This window comes from Salvelinus fontinalis, chromosome 35, assembly GCF_029448725.1.
Source record: "Salvelinus fontinalis isolate EN_2023a chromosome 35, ASM2944872v1, whole genome shotgun sequence".
NCBI classification, from domain to species: Eukaryota; Metazoa; Chordata; class Actinopteri; order Salmoniformes; family Salmonidae; genus Salvelinus; species Salvelinus fontinalis.
In genome coordinates this window covers 17,168,004-17,183,634 of record NC_074699.1, presented here as the reverse complement: position 1 = coordinate 17,183,634, position 15,631 = coordinate 17,168,004, and the positions used below count along the sequence as shown (strand labels likewise).

The window sequence follows — 15,631 nt, the reverse complement described above, 5'->3', positions numbered from 1 at the left end:
CTAACGTCCATGGGAATGGAGAAGGGCTGAGTGGGGATGCCCAACTCGGATGCCAGGGTAGCGTCCATAAAACTCTCATTGGCCCCAGAGTTGATGAGTACCCGGAGAAATTTTGACTGGTTCCCCCACAGCAGGATGGCGTGGAAAGTCGTGCGAGTAAGGGGAGAGGAAAAGTTCTCCGTATGGCCCACTAGAGTACTCACCCCTACTGGTGAGCCTGGTCTTTTAGTGGACAAGAGGACACAAAATGACCAGTATTCCATCAATACAGGCAACTCTTCATGTGAAGCCGGTGTAGAGGTTTGGCTGGGGACAGCCTAGCTCTGCCTAGTTGCATCAGCTGTGGAAGAGGTGATTCGGCAGACTTCGGAGACTCTGGAGGGGAACTCGAGTAGCCTCGGATCCTCTCGGCAACGGAGACGTCGAGGACTTCTGGGATGCCTCAGAGACGAGGTAGAATCCTTGGGCGGGCGTGTGGAATCAGCGCCCCTCTCCTTCCTGCATTCCTGTAGCCACCCATTGATCCGGATGGTCAAGGCAAGGAGTCAAGATCCGTCGGTAGTTCCTAGGCTGCTAGTTCATCCTTAACCTCCTCCGATACTCCGTGCAGGAATGTGTCGAACAGCGAATCCGGGTTCCAGGCACTCTCAGCTGCCAACGTGCGCAAATCCACTGCATAGTCTGCCACACTGCGGGAGTCTTGATGAAGCTGCAGTAACTTCCAGGCAGTCTCTTTCCCGGACAATGGGGAATCAAAAAACCTTCTTCACCTCCGCCACGAGCTCCTCCAGACTGAAGCATACGGCCGACTATTGTTCCCACACAGCCGTAACCCAGGCGAGAGCCATCCCGGACAACATAGTGATGAGGTACGCTATATTCGAGCGGTCCGGGGGGAAGAAGGAGGGCTGCATCTCGATGATGAGAGAACACTGCACAAGAAACGCCCGACAGGTTCCCGACTCTCCAGCAAAGCGTTCCGGGGGAGGTAAGAGGGGCTCTCGAGAAACCGGGGTGGCCGGAGAGGCCGCGCTGCTAATAGCTGGGTTACTGAGGGGCTGGGAGGTTACCGTCGTTGTAGGTTGCCTGACAGACAACCTGTGGAATTGCTCCAGCAAAGTGTTCAACGCTCGGTCATGGCATTCGGCCACAGTCTGGAACCCTTCCATAAGACCACGAAGGAACTCCTTGTGCCTTCCAAACGTGGCTCCTTTGGAGGAGACGGCGTTGCGGAACTGGTCCAAGTCTGCTTGGTCCGTCATGGCCAGTTCGTACAGTCAAGGCTCAGGAGAAGACCCAGATGCAGACAGTTTCTGCTCGACTGAGGGACCTTACAGTATGTGTGGGGTACAGAGATGCGGTAGTCATTTAAAAAAATTGTTAAACACTATTACTGCACACAGTGACTCCATGCAACTTATTATGTGACTTGTTAAGCATATTATTAATCCTGAACTTATTTAGGCTTGCCTTAACCTCTCTGGGATAGATGGGACGCTTGCGTCCCAACAGCCATGTCAAAATGTAGAGCGCCAAATTCAAAAAAATTATATAAAATTAAACTTGATTAAATCACACATATAAGATATCAAATTAAAGCTACACTCGTTGTGAATCCAGCCAACATGTCAGATTTCAAAAAGGCTTTTCGGCGAAAGCATAAGATGCTATTATCTGATGATAGCCCAATGTAAACAAGAGAGTGTAGCCTATTGCTAGCGCTACATGCTACATGCTAGCGCTACTCAAAACGCTAATATAAAATATAAAACATGCATTACCTTTGACGAGATTCTTTTGTTGGCACTCCAATATGTCCCATAAACATCACAAATGGTCCTTTTGTTCGATTAATTCCATCCATATATATCCAAATTGTCCATTTATTTGGCGCCGTTGTACCAGGAAAAACAGCGTTCAATTTGAACAAAATCACGACACAATATCTAAAAAAAATTACCTCTAAACTTTGCCAAAACATTTCAAAGTACTTTTGTAATACAGCTTAAGGTATTTGTAAACGTTAATAATCGATCAAATTGAAGACAGGTCAATCTGTTTTCAATACAGGATATCAACAAACTCACGGAACATTTCATGTCTTGCCCAAATCTCAAACATAAACAAACGACGTCACTCCACTTCCGGGTCAATATCTTTTTCACCTCACTAAGAAAAAACCTTAACCATTTTCCATACAATGGCGACATCCAGTGGAAGCAGTAGAAACTGCGCATTTACTGATTAGAATTCTGGTTTGCCCAAAACAATCCATTGAACATAGAGGAACTTAACAATAAAAAAGTTAGTCCTCAGGGTTTTGACTGCTATATAAGTTCTGTTATACTTACAGATATGATTCAAACAGTTTTAGAAACTTCAGAGTGTTTTCTATCCAAATCTACTAATTATATGCATATCTTATATTCTGGGGATGAGTAGCACGAAGTTGAAATTGCGCACGCTATTTTTCCCTAAGTGAAAATTCTGCACCCTATCATCAAGAAGTTAACAAAGGAGATGAATACTGATTGACTCGAGACATTTCAGCTTTTCATTTTTAACTTCTTATGGCTGCAAGGCAAAGTGTTGAGTAGCCAGTGAAATCGTGCCCATTTCAAACGGCCTCCTACTCAAATCTTGCTCGTACAATATGAATATTATTATTCTTTTTGGATAGAAACACTTTCTAGTTTCTAAAAGAGTTGGAATTATTTCTCTGAGTGAAACAGAAGTCCTTCTGCAGCACTTTTCCTGACCAGGAAGTAAAATGTCAGAAATCGATGCTCTTTTCAATTTGATGCCTATACATGGTCTTAACACTTAGGAGACTGCTGACACTCTATACGCCTTCCTATTGGTGTAAAGAGGATGTCAGAGAAGAAATTTTTCTGCTCATCTTGTTCTGTGGTGGGAAAAAAACTATTTCTTTGACCTGACCGTCCACTTCCGGTACTCTGGAGGAAGTGCGATGGATTTCTGTTTTGCCTTGGTAACGAACGGCGAACGTCTCCGGCTCGAATTTTTTTTGATACATGTGACCATATCATCGTAATGTATGTTTTTTCAATATAGTTTAATCAGATTATTGAAATTTTATTAGGGAGTTTTGCCGTGTTCCGTCCTCTGACTGTGTTTACGTTGGAGAAATTTATGCTACTCGGCAAGTGCCAATGCTAATTGAAGAGGGACATTTGCCATTCTGAATCGAAACAACGACTCATCTGGACAGAGGACACGTTCTTCAACATTCTGATGAAAGATCAGCAAAAGTAAGACCCATTTTATGATGTTATTTCATATATCTGTCGTGCATGTGAATTGGCCGTGGGCGCCCAATTATTTCTGTCTATTGTAGCTACGCTAATATAGCGATAAAGTTTTGTTTGCGCTGTAAAACATTTAATAAATCGGAAATATTGTTTGGAATCACAAGATGCCTGTCTTTCAATTGCTGCAGACTATGTATTTTTCAGAAATGTTTTATGATGAGTAATTAGCTATTTGACGTTGGTGTCTGTAAATATTATGGCTGCTTTTGGTGCAATTTCGGATTGTTTTTGAAATGTAAACTATGGTTTATACATGAAATATGCAAATTTTTCGAACAAAGCATATGCTATACAATAAATATGTTATCAGACTGTCATCTGATGAATTTGTTTCTTGGTTAGTGGCTATTTATATCTTTATTTGGTCGAATTTGTGATAGCACCTGATGGAGTAAGAAACTGATGGAGTTAGAAAAAGTTGTGTCTTTTGCTAACGTGGTTAGCTAATAGATTTACATATTTTGTCTTCCCTGTAAAACATTTTAAAAATCGGACATGTTGGCTTGATTCACAAGATGCGCACCTTTCATCTGGTGTCTTGGACTTGTTAATGTGTGAAAGTTAAATATTTTAAAATGAATAGATTTTGAATTTCGCGCCCTGCACTTTGAGCTGGATGTTGTCATAAGTGTACCGGTGTCGGGCTGCCCCCGTAAAAGGTAATTCATTTGAAAAAGATTCTAAAAACATAATTCCACTTTGACATTTTGGCGGATTGTGTGTAGTGTCATGACGTGTCCCTTTCTGGATGTAGATCGTGGCCCTCTCTCACTCTTTCTCCTAAACCAGGTTTAGTAGCTCAGGTCATACATATCGGATAGAAACTACCATGCAGTATTCAGAGAGAGAACAAAGAACTTCACCTGGCCAAACTCCTAAATACCCAAAATGGGAGAATTAAACATTCTTTCTACTTTTGAGAATGTGGGAATGATCCGTGGACACTTAAGGGACAGTTATGACGAGTGTGTTTCATTTGGTGATCTCATGAAAGACAGGAAACACGCATAACTGTATCTCTTAATGTGTACATTTCCCAGCTGTCAGGTTTACATCTAAATATTGTGAAACGTATGTGATTAAACATGTAATGTGATGTTAAACTTCTAAATGAGTGTATGGATTTTCATATAAAAATTAACTAGTCAGTGGCCACGCCCACGTGACCATAGACATTATGTCGGCATCATGGCCTGCCCTTTTCTACTGAAACGCATAAAACCCACTCCTGATGAAATTCAAATCCTGTTGTAAGCTAAGGTTGCAAATGGTTGAATTTCTAAGACCAAAACATGCCGGGTGATGCTGGTGTGTGAAGTGGTTTAAACTACAACTCTACCAAAAGACAAGACTATACCACGTGGAGCATCGGTTACATGGCTGGAAATGGTTAAACTCGGAGACTATCGATTCCTACAGAATAAGAGCAAATCTTGGACACGAATTACTAGTCTGCAGCTAGAAACTACGTAAACCTAAGACGAGAATACAGACAACCGCCGACGCATCTGAAGTATCCATTCTAACTACATACAACCACGAAGATTTTATGACTTCAATGAAAGTTAACCAGAGACTCTGATGAACCCAATGATTCCAAGAGAGAACATACGGGCGTAAATATACATTGCATATATTCTCGAATGAGCGGCCGTTCTTGTGCAAAGGATTAGCATTTCAATTAATATAATTATAAACTGTGTAGTGAATCCATGTTGTATTTCCCACTCTTTCTATTTCACGGTGTGAATACTGTCTGAAGGCACTGTATGTACATATAGGTTAGGGGTAAAGTGACGAGGCAACAGGATATAATAATAATAATAAGCACTAGCAGCAGCGTACGTGTTGAGTCAAAAGAGTAAGTACAAAGGGGGGGTCAATGCAGATAGTCCAGGTTGCTATTTGGTCAACTATTTAGCAGTGTTATGGGTTCGGGATAGAAGCTGTTCAGAGTCCTGTTGGTTCCAGACTTCTGTACCGCTTGTCATGAGGTAGCAGAGAGAACAATCTATGACTTGGGTGGCTGGAGTCTTTGACAAGTTTAGGGCCTGGATGGCAGGGGAGCTCTGCCCCAGTGTACCGGGCCGTACGCACTACCCTCTGTCATAGCCGTGGGGTGCTGAGGGTGTTGCAGCACCCCCTAAAAAATCAGGAATATTTTTTAATGAATAAAAATAATTGTGCACTGGGCCTTTACTAGTCCTTTACTAGCAGACTGATGTAGCTGTCTGTAGCGTGGGCATATAGCCGTCTGTAGCGCTAAATTGCAGCACTCCTACCACCATCTTCCCACGGAAGCACTTAGCCCTTTGCGGTCAGATGCACAGCAGTTGCCATACAAATTGGTTATGCAACCAATCAAGATACTCTCAGTGGTGCAGCTGTAGAACTTTTTGATGATCTGAGGGCCCATGCTCAGGAGGGAGGATAATGAAAGTACACAGAAGTAACACGTAATGGTAGAGCTACCATAAGTGATTACCAATTTGGTAACGGAATTACGAATTTGATTGGAATTACCAAATAATCCGTAATTGCTACAATCGGAAATCATAATGGTGACAAACCACAGTTGGGTCACCTGCTACTGTTCTCCCTTCCACTGGCATACTGTTATGTTCAGCTCATAACTGTTTTCTTTGTGTTTCTGTTGTCTGGCAGTCAAACCAAGAGTGTTAAAACAGTATGAGTCTAGACAACCTCCCTTTCTCTCTCCCCTCCAGTTAATGTCACTTCTCCCAGCTCTTACTGACACATGAGCCCCCTCTCTTTCCACTTACTCTAACTAGCATTCTCACCCACTGAGCATCGACCATGGATGTTGAAAAGTACTCTATAAATATAAAAGTATGTGGACACCCCTTCAAATTAGTGGATTTGGCTATTTTAGCCACACTGTCAGAAACAGGTGTATAAAATCAAACACACAGCCATGCGATCTTCATAGACAAACATTGCCAGTAGAATCGCCTTACTGAAGAGCTCAGTGACTTTCAACCTGGCACTGTCATAGGATGCCACCTTTCCAACAAGTCAGTTCGTCAAATTTCTGCCCTGCTAGAGCTGTCCCAGTCAACTATAAATGCTGTGATTCATCACTTCAGAAAACGCATTTCCACTGCTCCAGAGTCCAATGGCATCTAGGAGCAACAATTGCTCAGCCGCGAATTGGTAGGTCACACAAGCTCATAGAACGGGGCCGCCTAGTGCTGAAGCGCATAGCGGGTAAAAATTGTCTATCCTCGGTTGCAACACTCACTACTGAGTTCCAAACTGCCTCTGGAAGCAAAGTCAGCACAATAACTGTTCATCAGGAGCTTCATGAAATGGGTTTCCATGGCCGAGCAGCCGCACACAAGCTTAAGATCCCCATGCGCAATGCCAAGTGTTGGCTGGAGTGGTGTAAAGCTCGCCGCCATTGGACTCTGGAGCAGTGGAAACGCGTTCTCTGGAGTGATGAATCCCGTTTCCCCATCTGGCAGTCCAACGGACGAGTCTGGGTTTGGCAGGAGAACGCTACCTGCCCCAATTCATAGTGCCAACTGTAAAGTTTGGTGGAGGAGGAATAATGGTCTGGAGTTGTTTTTCATGGTTTGGTCTAGGTCACTTAGTTCCAGTGGAGGGAAATCTTAACACTACAGCATACAATGAAATTCGACACAATTCTATGCTTCCAACTTTGTGGCAACAGTTTGGGTAAAGCCCTTTCCTGTTTCAGCATGACAATGCCCTCGTGCACAAAGCAAGGTCCATACAGAAATGTTTTGTTTGAGATCGGTGTGGAAGAACTTGACTGGCCTGCACAGAGCCTCAAGCCCATCGAACACCTTTGGGATGAATTGGAATGCCGACTGCGAGCCAGGCCTAGTCGGCCAACATCAGTGCCCGACCTCACTAATGTTCTTGTGGCTGAATGGAAGCAAGTGCCAGCAACAATGTTCCAACATCTAGTGGAAAGCTTTCCAGAAGAGTGGAGGCTGTCATAGCAGCAAAGGGGGGACCAACTCCATATTAATGCCCATGATTTCAGAATGATATGTTCAATGAGCAGGTGTCCACATACTTTTGGTCGTGTAGTTGAAATTTGATCAGTCCACCCTGTTAATGTCTACAGACAAACCGGACTGGACCAAATCTGAACCTATAATAGGTACAGTATATTCTACTGTACTGAACTATACTGTACTCTACTGCACTGTACTGAACTCTCTCCATGATAATTCTGGGGACCAGACCAAGTTGAATTAATACTACTCTTTTGTCCACAGATGGCCAGCCTAGCTACTTAAAATGCTCGACCTCCAGATGAGTATGAGGGGGGAGTTTAAGTACAATTCTTACAAACTTGTTTTGGCTTGTCTGCTGGTGAACAATGATGTCACTTCGATTATGCCTGCACGACTAGCACACTTGTCAGAGTCTTTAAGGTGTCTATAACTTGGTTTCCATCCAATTGGCGACAGATTTTAATGTTCATTTTCTCAAATCCGCATAATAACAATATGCTCATTTCCCCCATCAGAGTTATTTCCATCAACTTGACTTGTTGCGGATAAAGGTATGTGCGTAAATACAAAGTGCACATAAAAAAACGTTCGTGGTTAAATTCCCATATACTGAATAAAAAAATAGAAGTTAAATGGGTTTCCATGGCATTATTAACGCTCCGCCTACTTTAGGGTTTTGTCGCTAAAAATGTTCCGTATGTATAGCGAATCTGCCCAATCTAGTATTGGCACATGCGCTCTAGCCAACAGCTCAGAAATAGAGTGCGGGTATAGTCTACATCAGGGGTCGGGAACCTTTTTGACTAAGAGAGCCATGAAAGCAAAACATTTGGAAATTTATTTCAGTGAGAGCCATACAATATATTTTAAAAGTGAATTCCACTAAATATCAGTATAATAAGCCTCTGAATTTGTCGAAGTGCCGCTTTACATTCGACCGTTTCATCGATGTAATTTTGTCATTGCAAATTAGACACACCGCAGAACCTGCTCTCTCCACAAAGGCGAATTCTTCGGTCCATTCGTCCTGAAATGTACGATACTCGTCATCTTTTTTTCTTTTCGCCATCTTCTTCGTCGAAGGGTTAGCTTTGAGCTAATGACCGAGCAGACTGATTCAAAAGGAGGCGTTTACCTGTTTTACCTAGCAACGGCCAACGTAGGCCAGTATCATTTAATTAAAATAATGGACAATTGCTCCTGCAGCCCTGAACAGGACATGAGCAGTGAAAAATCAATGGATGGATTAAAACAAGTGAGAATAGGCCTCCCGGGTGGCGCAGTGGTCTAGAGCACTGCATCGCAGTGCTAGCTGCGCCACCAGAGTCTCTGGGTTCGTGTCCAGGCTCTGTCGCAGCCGGCTGGCTTCCGGGTTGGAGGCGCGCTGTGTTAAGAAGCAGTGCGGCTTGGTTGGGTTGTGCTTCGGAGGACGCATGGCTTTCGACCTTCGTCTCTCCCGAGCCCGTACGGGAGTTGTAGCGATGAGACAAGATAGTAATTACTAGCGATTGGATACCATGAAAAGGGGATAAAATGTTTAAAAATAAATAGAAGTGAGAATATTTTGTTTCATCTGCGAGCCAGATGCAATCATCAAAAGAGCCACACCTGGCTCGGGAGCCATAGGTTCCCGACCCCTGGTCTACATGATGAGATTATTATTGACAAAGGTGCAAAATAATTTCGATAATCATGTCACCAGAATAAGACCCTCGATATTTAGCATTGAAAGGAGCATCAAGCTCATCACCTTGCACTTTCACCACCCTGTGAAATTCATCATAATTTATTTAATCTGTAGTTTAATAAACTGCATGGTTTCCCGAGTCGTAGTAGGAGGACCACACACCATATCATCGCGTGACTCCAAGTTTACTTAGATATGATGGTTTTTATATCAATATTTGCGCATAAATGCGTTTCCAGTGGCATTCATATTTTTTGGGACACAAAAATATCCCACCTTGTCTAGCATATTTGGTTTTGTCAACATTTAAAAGTTTACCAACAAATTAGCTGTTTCCACCAGGCCTGTAATTTTTTTTCGACATGTAGCAACTTTACTCGCATAAAAAGTTTGGATGGAAAACTGGTTAATGTCAAGCGATTTTGAGGATGCCGGAATTCTATTTTGGAAGAACAACGCATGCCTGCAGGAGACTTCTGAAGTATCCTAATCAGATGAATACATTGTGACTGGTTGTGTTTATGACACATATAAAAGGTTATACATTTTAAAAGTTAAATTACAAATATGTAGGCTATATTAAGGCGTTAAATTATAGGTGTTTAAGGAATAGCCGCCCGGATTGGAGAGGAGGAAGAGCGCGTGTTAAACGTTCCTGAATAACTGGGCCTGCAGGGAGCATGTGGCCACATTATTGTATGACGATTTGGCTGAATGATGATCCGCAACAGACAGAGCTTCTCAGTATCAGAAGTAAAAATACAGCAAGACGGACCTGCTACTGTGCCTTTCTAGATCTTATAAACTGTCGAGTAGACCCACAACTGATCCAAATGGAATGAAACATTCAAATCACTGGGCTTTTGCGCCGTATTCAAATTACATTTTTCACTGAAGCCTAGATTCGAATGTTGTACTCGCTTGAAAACAGTAGTGCAATTATTCATTACATGGTGGTGTTGTAGGCTAGCTAGTCTAGGATAATTGTGTTGTCCCTTAACAAGATCAATAGCGGGTCTTTTTGAGCTGCGTGTCTCATGTCTACTGTTCTTTCATGCTCAATGATGCACCTGGCCTCTCCGCTGCCTATCAACTATTCCTATTTGTGCTTGTGGATTCACATGGAAAATGTATGCAGCTTTGAATGCCTGGTATGATTGCTAGTTAGCATATTGCAGTTCTGGACAAAACGATCCAACTACCACTATTGTCACTATGAATGATGGATAGAGGGCAGGATAGACAGACTGGTAGACTATACTGACCTTTGGTATCGTAAAAAATAGCATGTGGATAAGCATAGTGCATAAGGGAAGTACCAATGCACCTTGATATAAGGGAGGAGCATGCAAGCAGATGAGGGAATGTGGCTAGGATGGAATTGATATACATTATATAGTAAAACCTGCAAAATAGCAATGTTAACCAGGGAAAGAAACGCACTACCCTCCTACCCTGTGCCCAATCAAAAAAAGTCACAACCCTCCCAAAGCAAAAAAAAAACATTTTGGGGGTAAATATTTATGATGAATTTTTTTAAATTAGTATTTGTACAAAGTTGTATAGTTTGTTAAACTTTGAAATCAATGGTGTGTGCGTGTAAGTTAGAAGCTTCCTGCCATGTTGTCCATTCACCATGGCTCAGTATGAATGCCCAGCAGGGGTCTTCTGGAGTGTACCCCAGCCCCCTTAGCCCCGACTCTACTGCACATGCTCAGATGGATACCTCATAGCCCCCCTACTCGCCATCCGTACTGGACAGGCATAACATCTCTGAGTGATGATAACTCTGTGTCTGTGTGTGTGTGAGGATGGTTGATGGTTGATGTGATTAATGTAGCTGGAGGTGGTAGTGTGGGTCCTTGTGTGTATGTGGGGTAATGGCTTCCACACAGAATGATCCAGTAAAACCTCTGGCAGTGAGCAGGGAAATGGCAGCAAACAGTTTAATGACTTAATAAGACCTAATTAGTGTAAATGGAGGAGAAGAGAGAGGAGCAGTGGAGGTGAGCTGGGGTGACTGAGTGTGCCTTGGCTACAGCAGGCAGCTCTCGTTTATTAGCTGAGGAAAAGTAGGCCAACTCCTCTGATGTGTTTGTTCATCCCAGGGACACCTCTGGATAACAGAACAGCACACTGCTGCTTTCAGGCGCTATCTCTTTCTCTCTCTCACACACAACAAAAAACATATGCCCACAAATAGGGACAATGGAGCTTTGTGTGTGTTGTGTTAGTGTGGCAGATGTATGCCAGGGTGTAGTGGAGGCTTTGAGAGCATTACCCTGCTCTGAGACAGGGGTGGAGGGTCAGCCCCCATTTAATCAAGGAAACAATTCCATCTCCCATTAAGTTAATTAATCCAAGGCCTCGCTCAAAACAGAACCAGAGCGAAACCCACCCGGAACACTACTGTGTGTGGGTGTGTGTGTGTGTGTGTGTGTGGGGGGGGGGGGGGGGGGGTGTACATGCATGTGTGCGAGTGACATGTGCATGTTCACTTATGTTCCTGTATGGCTAGCCACATGGATCTCTTGACATGAACAGTATATTCACTACGAGACAGTTCTATACGGTACTTTGATCGTGGCTTTTCAGCCAGACAACAGAAGAAGATCCACTGACTCCAACTATACAGAACAATAGATACAAAAACTGAAATATCACATTTTACATAAGTATTCAGACTTTTTACTCTGTACTTTGTTGAAACGCATTTGGCAGTGATTACAGCCTCGGGTCTTCTTAGGTATTACGCTACAAGCTTGGCACACCTGTTTTCGGGGAGTTTTTCCTGTTCTTCTCTGCAGATCCTCTCAAGCTCTGTCAGGTTGGATGGGGGGTGGTGCAGAGATATTCGATCAGGTTCAAGTCCAACCTCTGGCTGGGCCACTCAAGGACATTCAGAGACTTGTCCTGAAGCTACTCCTGTGTTGTCTTGGCTGTGTGCTTAGGGTCGTTGTCCTGTTGGAAGGTGAACCTTCTGAAGTCCTGAGCACTCTGGAGCAGGTTTTCATCAAAGATCTCTCTGTACTTTGCTTCGTTCATCGTTCCCTCAATCCTGACTAATCTCCTAGTCCTTGCCGCTGAAAAACATCCCCACAGCATGATGCTGCCACCACCATGTTTCACAGTAGGGATGGCGCCAGGTTTCCTCCACGCATTCAGGCCGATGAGTTCAATCTTGGTTTCATCAGACCAGAGAATCTTGTTTCTCATGGTCTGAGAGTCCTTTAGGTGCCTTTTGGCAAACTCCAAGCGGCTTCCGTCTGGCCACTATACCATAAAGGCCTGATTGGTGGAGTGCTGCAGAAGGTCCTCTTCTGGAAGGTTCTCCCATCTCCACAGAGGATCTCTGGAGCTCTGTCAGAGTGACTCCAATCATGTTGTAGAAACATCTCAAGGATGATCAATGGAAACAGCATGCACCGGAGCTCAATTTTGAGTCTCGTAGCAAAGGGTCTGAATAGTTATGTAAATTAAGTATGTCTGTTTTTATTTTATTTTTATAAATGAGCAAATATTTCTAAAAAACAGTTTTCGCTTTGTCATTATGGGGTATTGTGTGTAGATTTTTTATTTAATACATTTTAAAATAAGGTTATAATGTAACAAAATGTGGAAAAATGGAAGGGGTCTGAATACTTTTCGAATGCACTGTACAAATCCTCATCTGTTGCTTGCAATATCCTGTGTTTTTGGACTTTTCGATCTGGGAATTATCTCTGACAAAATGTATGATTGTTGGTTGTTGTTTGCCCAACACTTTTCTGGACATATTGCAACTACGTAAACCTGACAGTACACAGGTTGATCAACAGGATGCGAAGTTCACCTATGCCGCTGTAAACGGGGATATGCATACAGCCAAAGATGAACACTGGAATGTACAAACTACAGGGAAGAACCTTAACCTGTTTGGGCTGCAGGGGCAGTATTGAGTAGCCAGATAAAAGGTGCCCATTTCAAACGGCCTCGTACTCAATTCTTGCTCGTACAATATGCATATTATTATTACTATTGGATAGAAAACACTCTCTAGTTTCTAAAACCGTTTGAATTATATCTGTGAGTCAAACAGAACTCATTTGGCACAAACTTCCTGACCAGGAAGTGGAAAGTCTGAAATCGAGGCTCTGTTCTACTTCCTGCCTATAAATGGGCATGATACGTATTAGTATACGTGCACTTCATAGACCTTCCCCTGGATGTCAAGAGGCGGTGAGAGAAGAAATTTAGTGTTTATCTTGGTCTGAAGTGGAATACAAGCTCTTTGTATGACGTGTCCCCCATTTCTTGTTTTCTGGAGAGCACGAAGAGGGACTTGGATTTGCCTTCTGTTTAGCTGCCGTTATAGGTGACTAATATCTCCGGCTTTGATTTTATTTGATACATGTGACCATATCATCGTAAAGTATGTTTTTTCAATATAGTTTTATCAGATTATTGAAAATTTTTCGGGATTTTTGCCGTGTTCCGTTCTCTTCCGTTTGTTGACATGGAGAGATTCGAGTCACTTGGCAAGTGCGCTTGCTAATTCAAGAGGGAAAATGAACGTTCTAAATCCAAACAACGATTGTTCTTGACAAAGGACACCTTGTCCAACATTCTGATGGAAGATCAGCAAAAGTAAGAAACATTTTATGATGCTATTTCATGTATCTGTCGTACATGTGAACTAGTCGCCGACGCCCAACTTTGGGGTACACTAGCTATACCGAAGCTGGATGTCGTAATGAAGTAATTTTTTAGAATTCTAACACTGCGATTTCATTAAGAACTAATGGATCTATCATTTCCTATACAACATGTATTTTTTAGTTATGTTTATGAATAGCTATTTGGTCAGAGTATGTGTGTCAGAAAAAGTGTCAGAAAAATATCCGGGCGTTGTGGAAAAAGTAGCTACGATAGCAACATGTATAACCACTGATTTCAGCTCTAAATATGCACGTTTTCGAACAAAACATAAGTGTATGTATAACCTGATGTTATAGGACTGTCATCTGATGAAGAATATCAAGGTTAGTCAAAAATTATATATCTTTTAACTGGTTTGTTAACGATCGCTAACTTTTACTGCTGGGAAATGGCTTGTCTTTCTGGCTATTGTGGTAAGCTAATATAACGCTATATTGTGTTTACGCTGTAAAACACTTAATAAATCGGAAATATTGGCTGGAATCACAAGATGCCTGTCTTTCATTTGCTGTACACTATGTATTTTTCAGAAATGTTTTATGATGAGTAATTAGGTATTTGACGTTGGTGTCTGTAATTATTCTGGCTGCTTTCGGTGCAATTTCTGATTGTAGCTGCAATGTAAACTATGATATATACCTGAAATATGCACATTTTTCGAACAAAACATAGATTTATTGTATAACATGTTATAAGACTGTCATCTGATGAAGTTGTTTGTTGGTTAGTTTGGTTGGTTCTTGGTTAGTTAGGTTGGCTTTGTGCATGCTGCCTGTGCTGTGAAAAATGTCTGTCCTTTTTTGTATTTGGTGGTGAGCTAACATAAATATACGTGGTGTTTTCGCTGTAAAACATTTTAAAAATCAGACATGTTGGCTGGATTCACAAGATGTGTACCTTTCATATGCTGGATTGGACTTGTTAATGTGTGAAAGTAAAATATTTTTTAAAAAAAATCTTTTGAATTTCGCGCCCTGCACTTGAGCTGGCTGTTGTCATAAGTGTACCGACACCGTGCTGCAGCCATAAGAAGTTTTAAAGCATTCTAAAGATAAGCAGTTGTGTTGCGTGTTTTGTAGCAATTTGACATTTCCTTGTTTCGCCCCATTCCTTATCTCCCTCCATCTCTCACGCGGACCTCTCTCCCCATGCACACTAATCTCAGACCACTCATGTCAGGATTTGGAGTCTAACTCTCTCTCTCCCCCCTTCTCTCCCCCTCTAGTGAAGCCTGTGACGGTGGAGCTGAGCTGTGGGGCGGGGCCTGTCCTCGTGGTGCTGGAGCCGGGACAGCCTCTGCTGCTGGACTGTCACCTGGGGGCCACGTCCCTGGACACGCCCCTCAACGTCACCTGGCTGCAGGATGGGCTCCCCGTACTGGAGGGGGAGGAGCACTCCCTCAGGACCCTGGCCAACGGTTCACTGCTGGTGCTGCCCACCTCTGTGGATGGCCGGACGCCTCAAGGCGTGGAGGGGGGTTACAGCTGTGTGAGCGCCGGCCCTTTTGGAGCCCTGACCAGCCGCACCATCACCGTTCACCTGGCCAGTGAGTATTACTATTTCTCAGACAGGGCGGGGCTGTACCCGCTCAACTCCACCAGGGTCAGACTCACATGGAATGGCATGATGGTCTGGTGTCCCCACATAGGAGCACAGCCACATTCCTCAGGGGGATTTCCGTGCTTGGTTCTCCTCTGTCTCAGACAAGGGTTTGATTGTGTGGCTGGTTAGCCACACCGGTGGTGTCCTGGGAACAGGTATCAAATCAAATGACATTTTATTGGTCACATACACATGGTTAGCAGATGTTAATACGAATGTAGCGAAATGCTTGTGCTTCTAGTTCCGACAGTGCAGTAATATCTAAGAAATTCACAACTACTACCTTATACACACAAATGTAA

At 43.1% G+C, this 15,631-nt stretch overlaps 1 protein-coding gene across 1 annotated transcript in view; it reads left to right on the top strand.

The window, feature by feature from the left end:
• Positions 1 to 15,631, top strand: part of LOC129834410 (immunoglobulin superfamily DCC subclass member 4-like) — an 81,811-nt gene that overhangs the window by 19,852 nt on the left and 46,328 nt on the right. Inside the window, exon 2 of the mRNA XM_055899362.1 lies at positions 14,953 to 15,273. Coding sequence (XP_055755337.1) covers positions 14,953 to 15,273 — 321 coding nt within the window. The remainder of the gene's footprint in view (positions 1 to 14,952; positions 15,274 to 15,631) is intronic.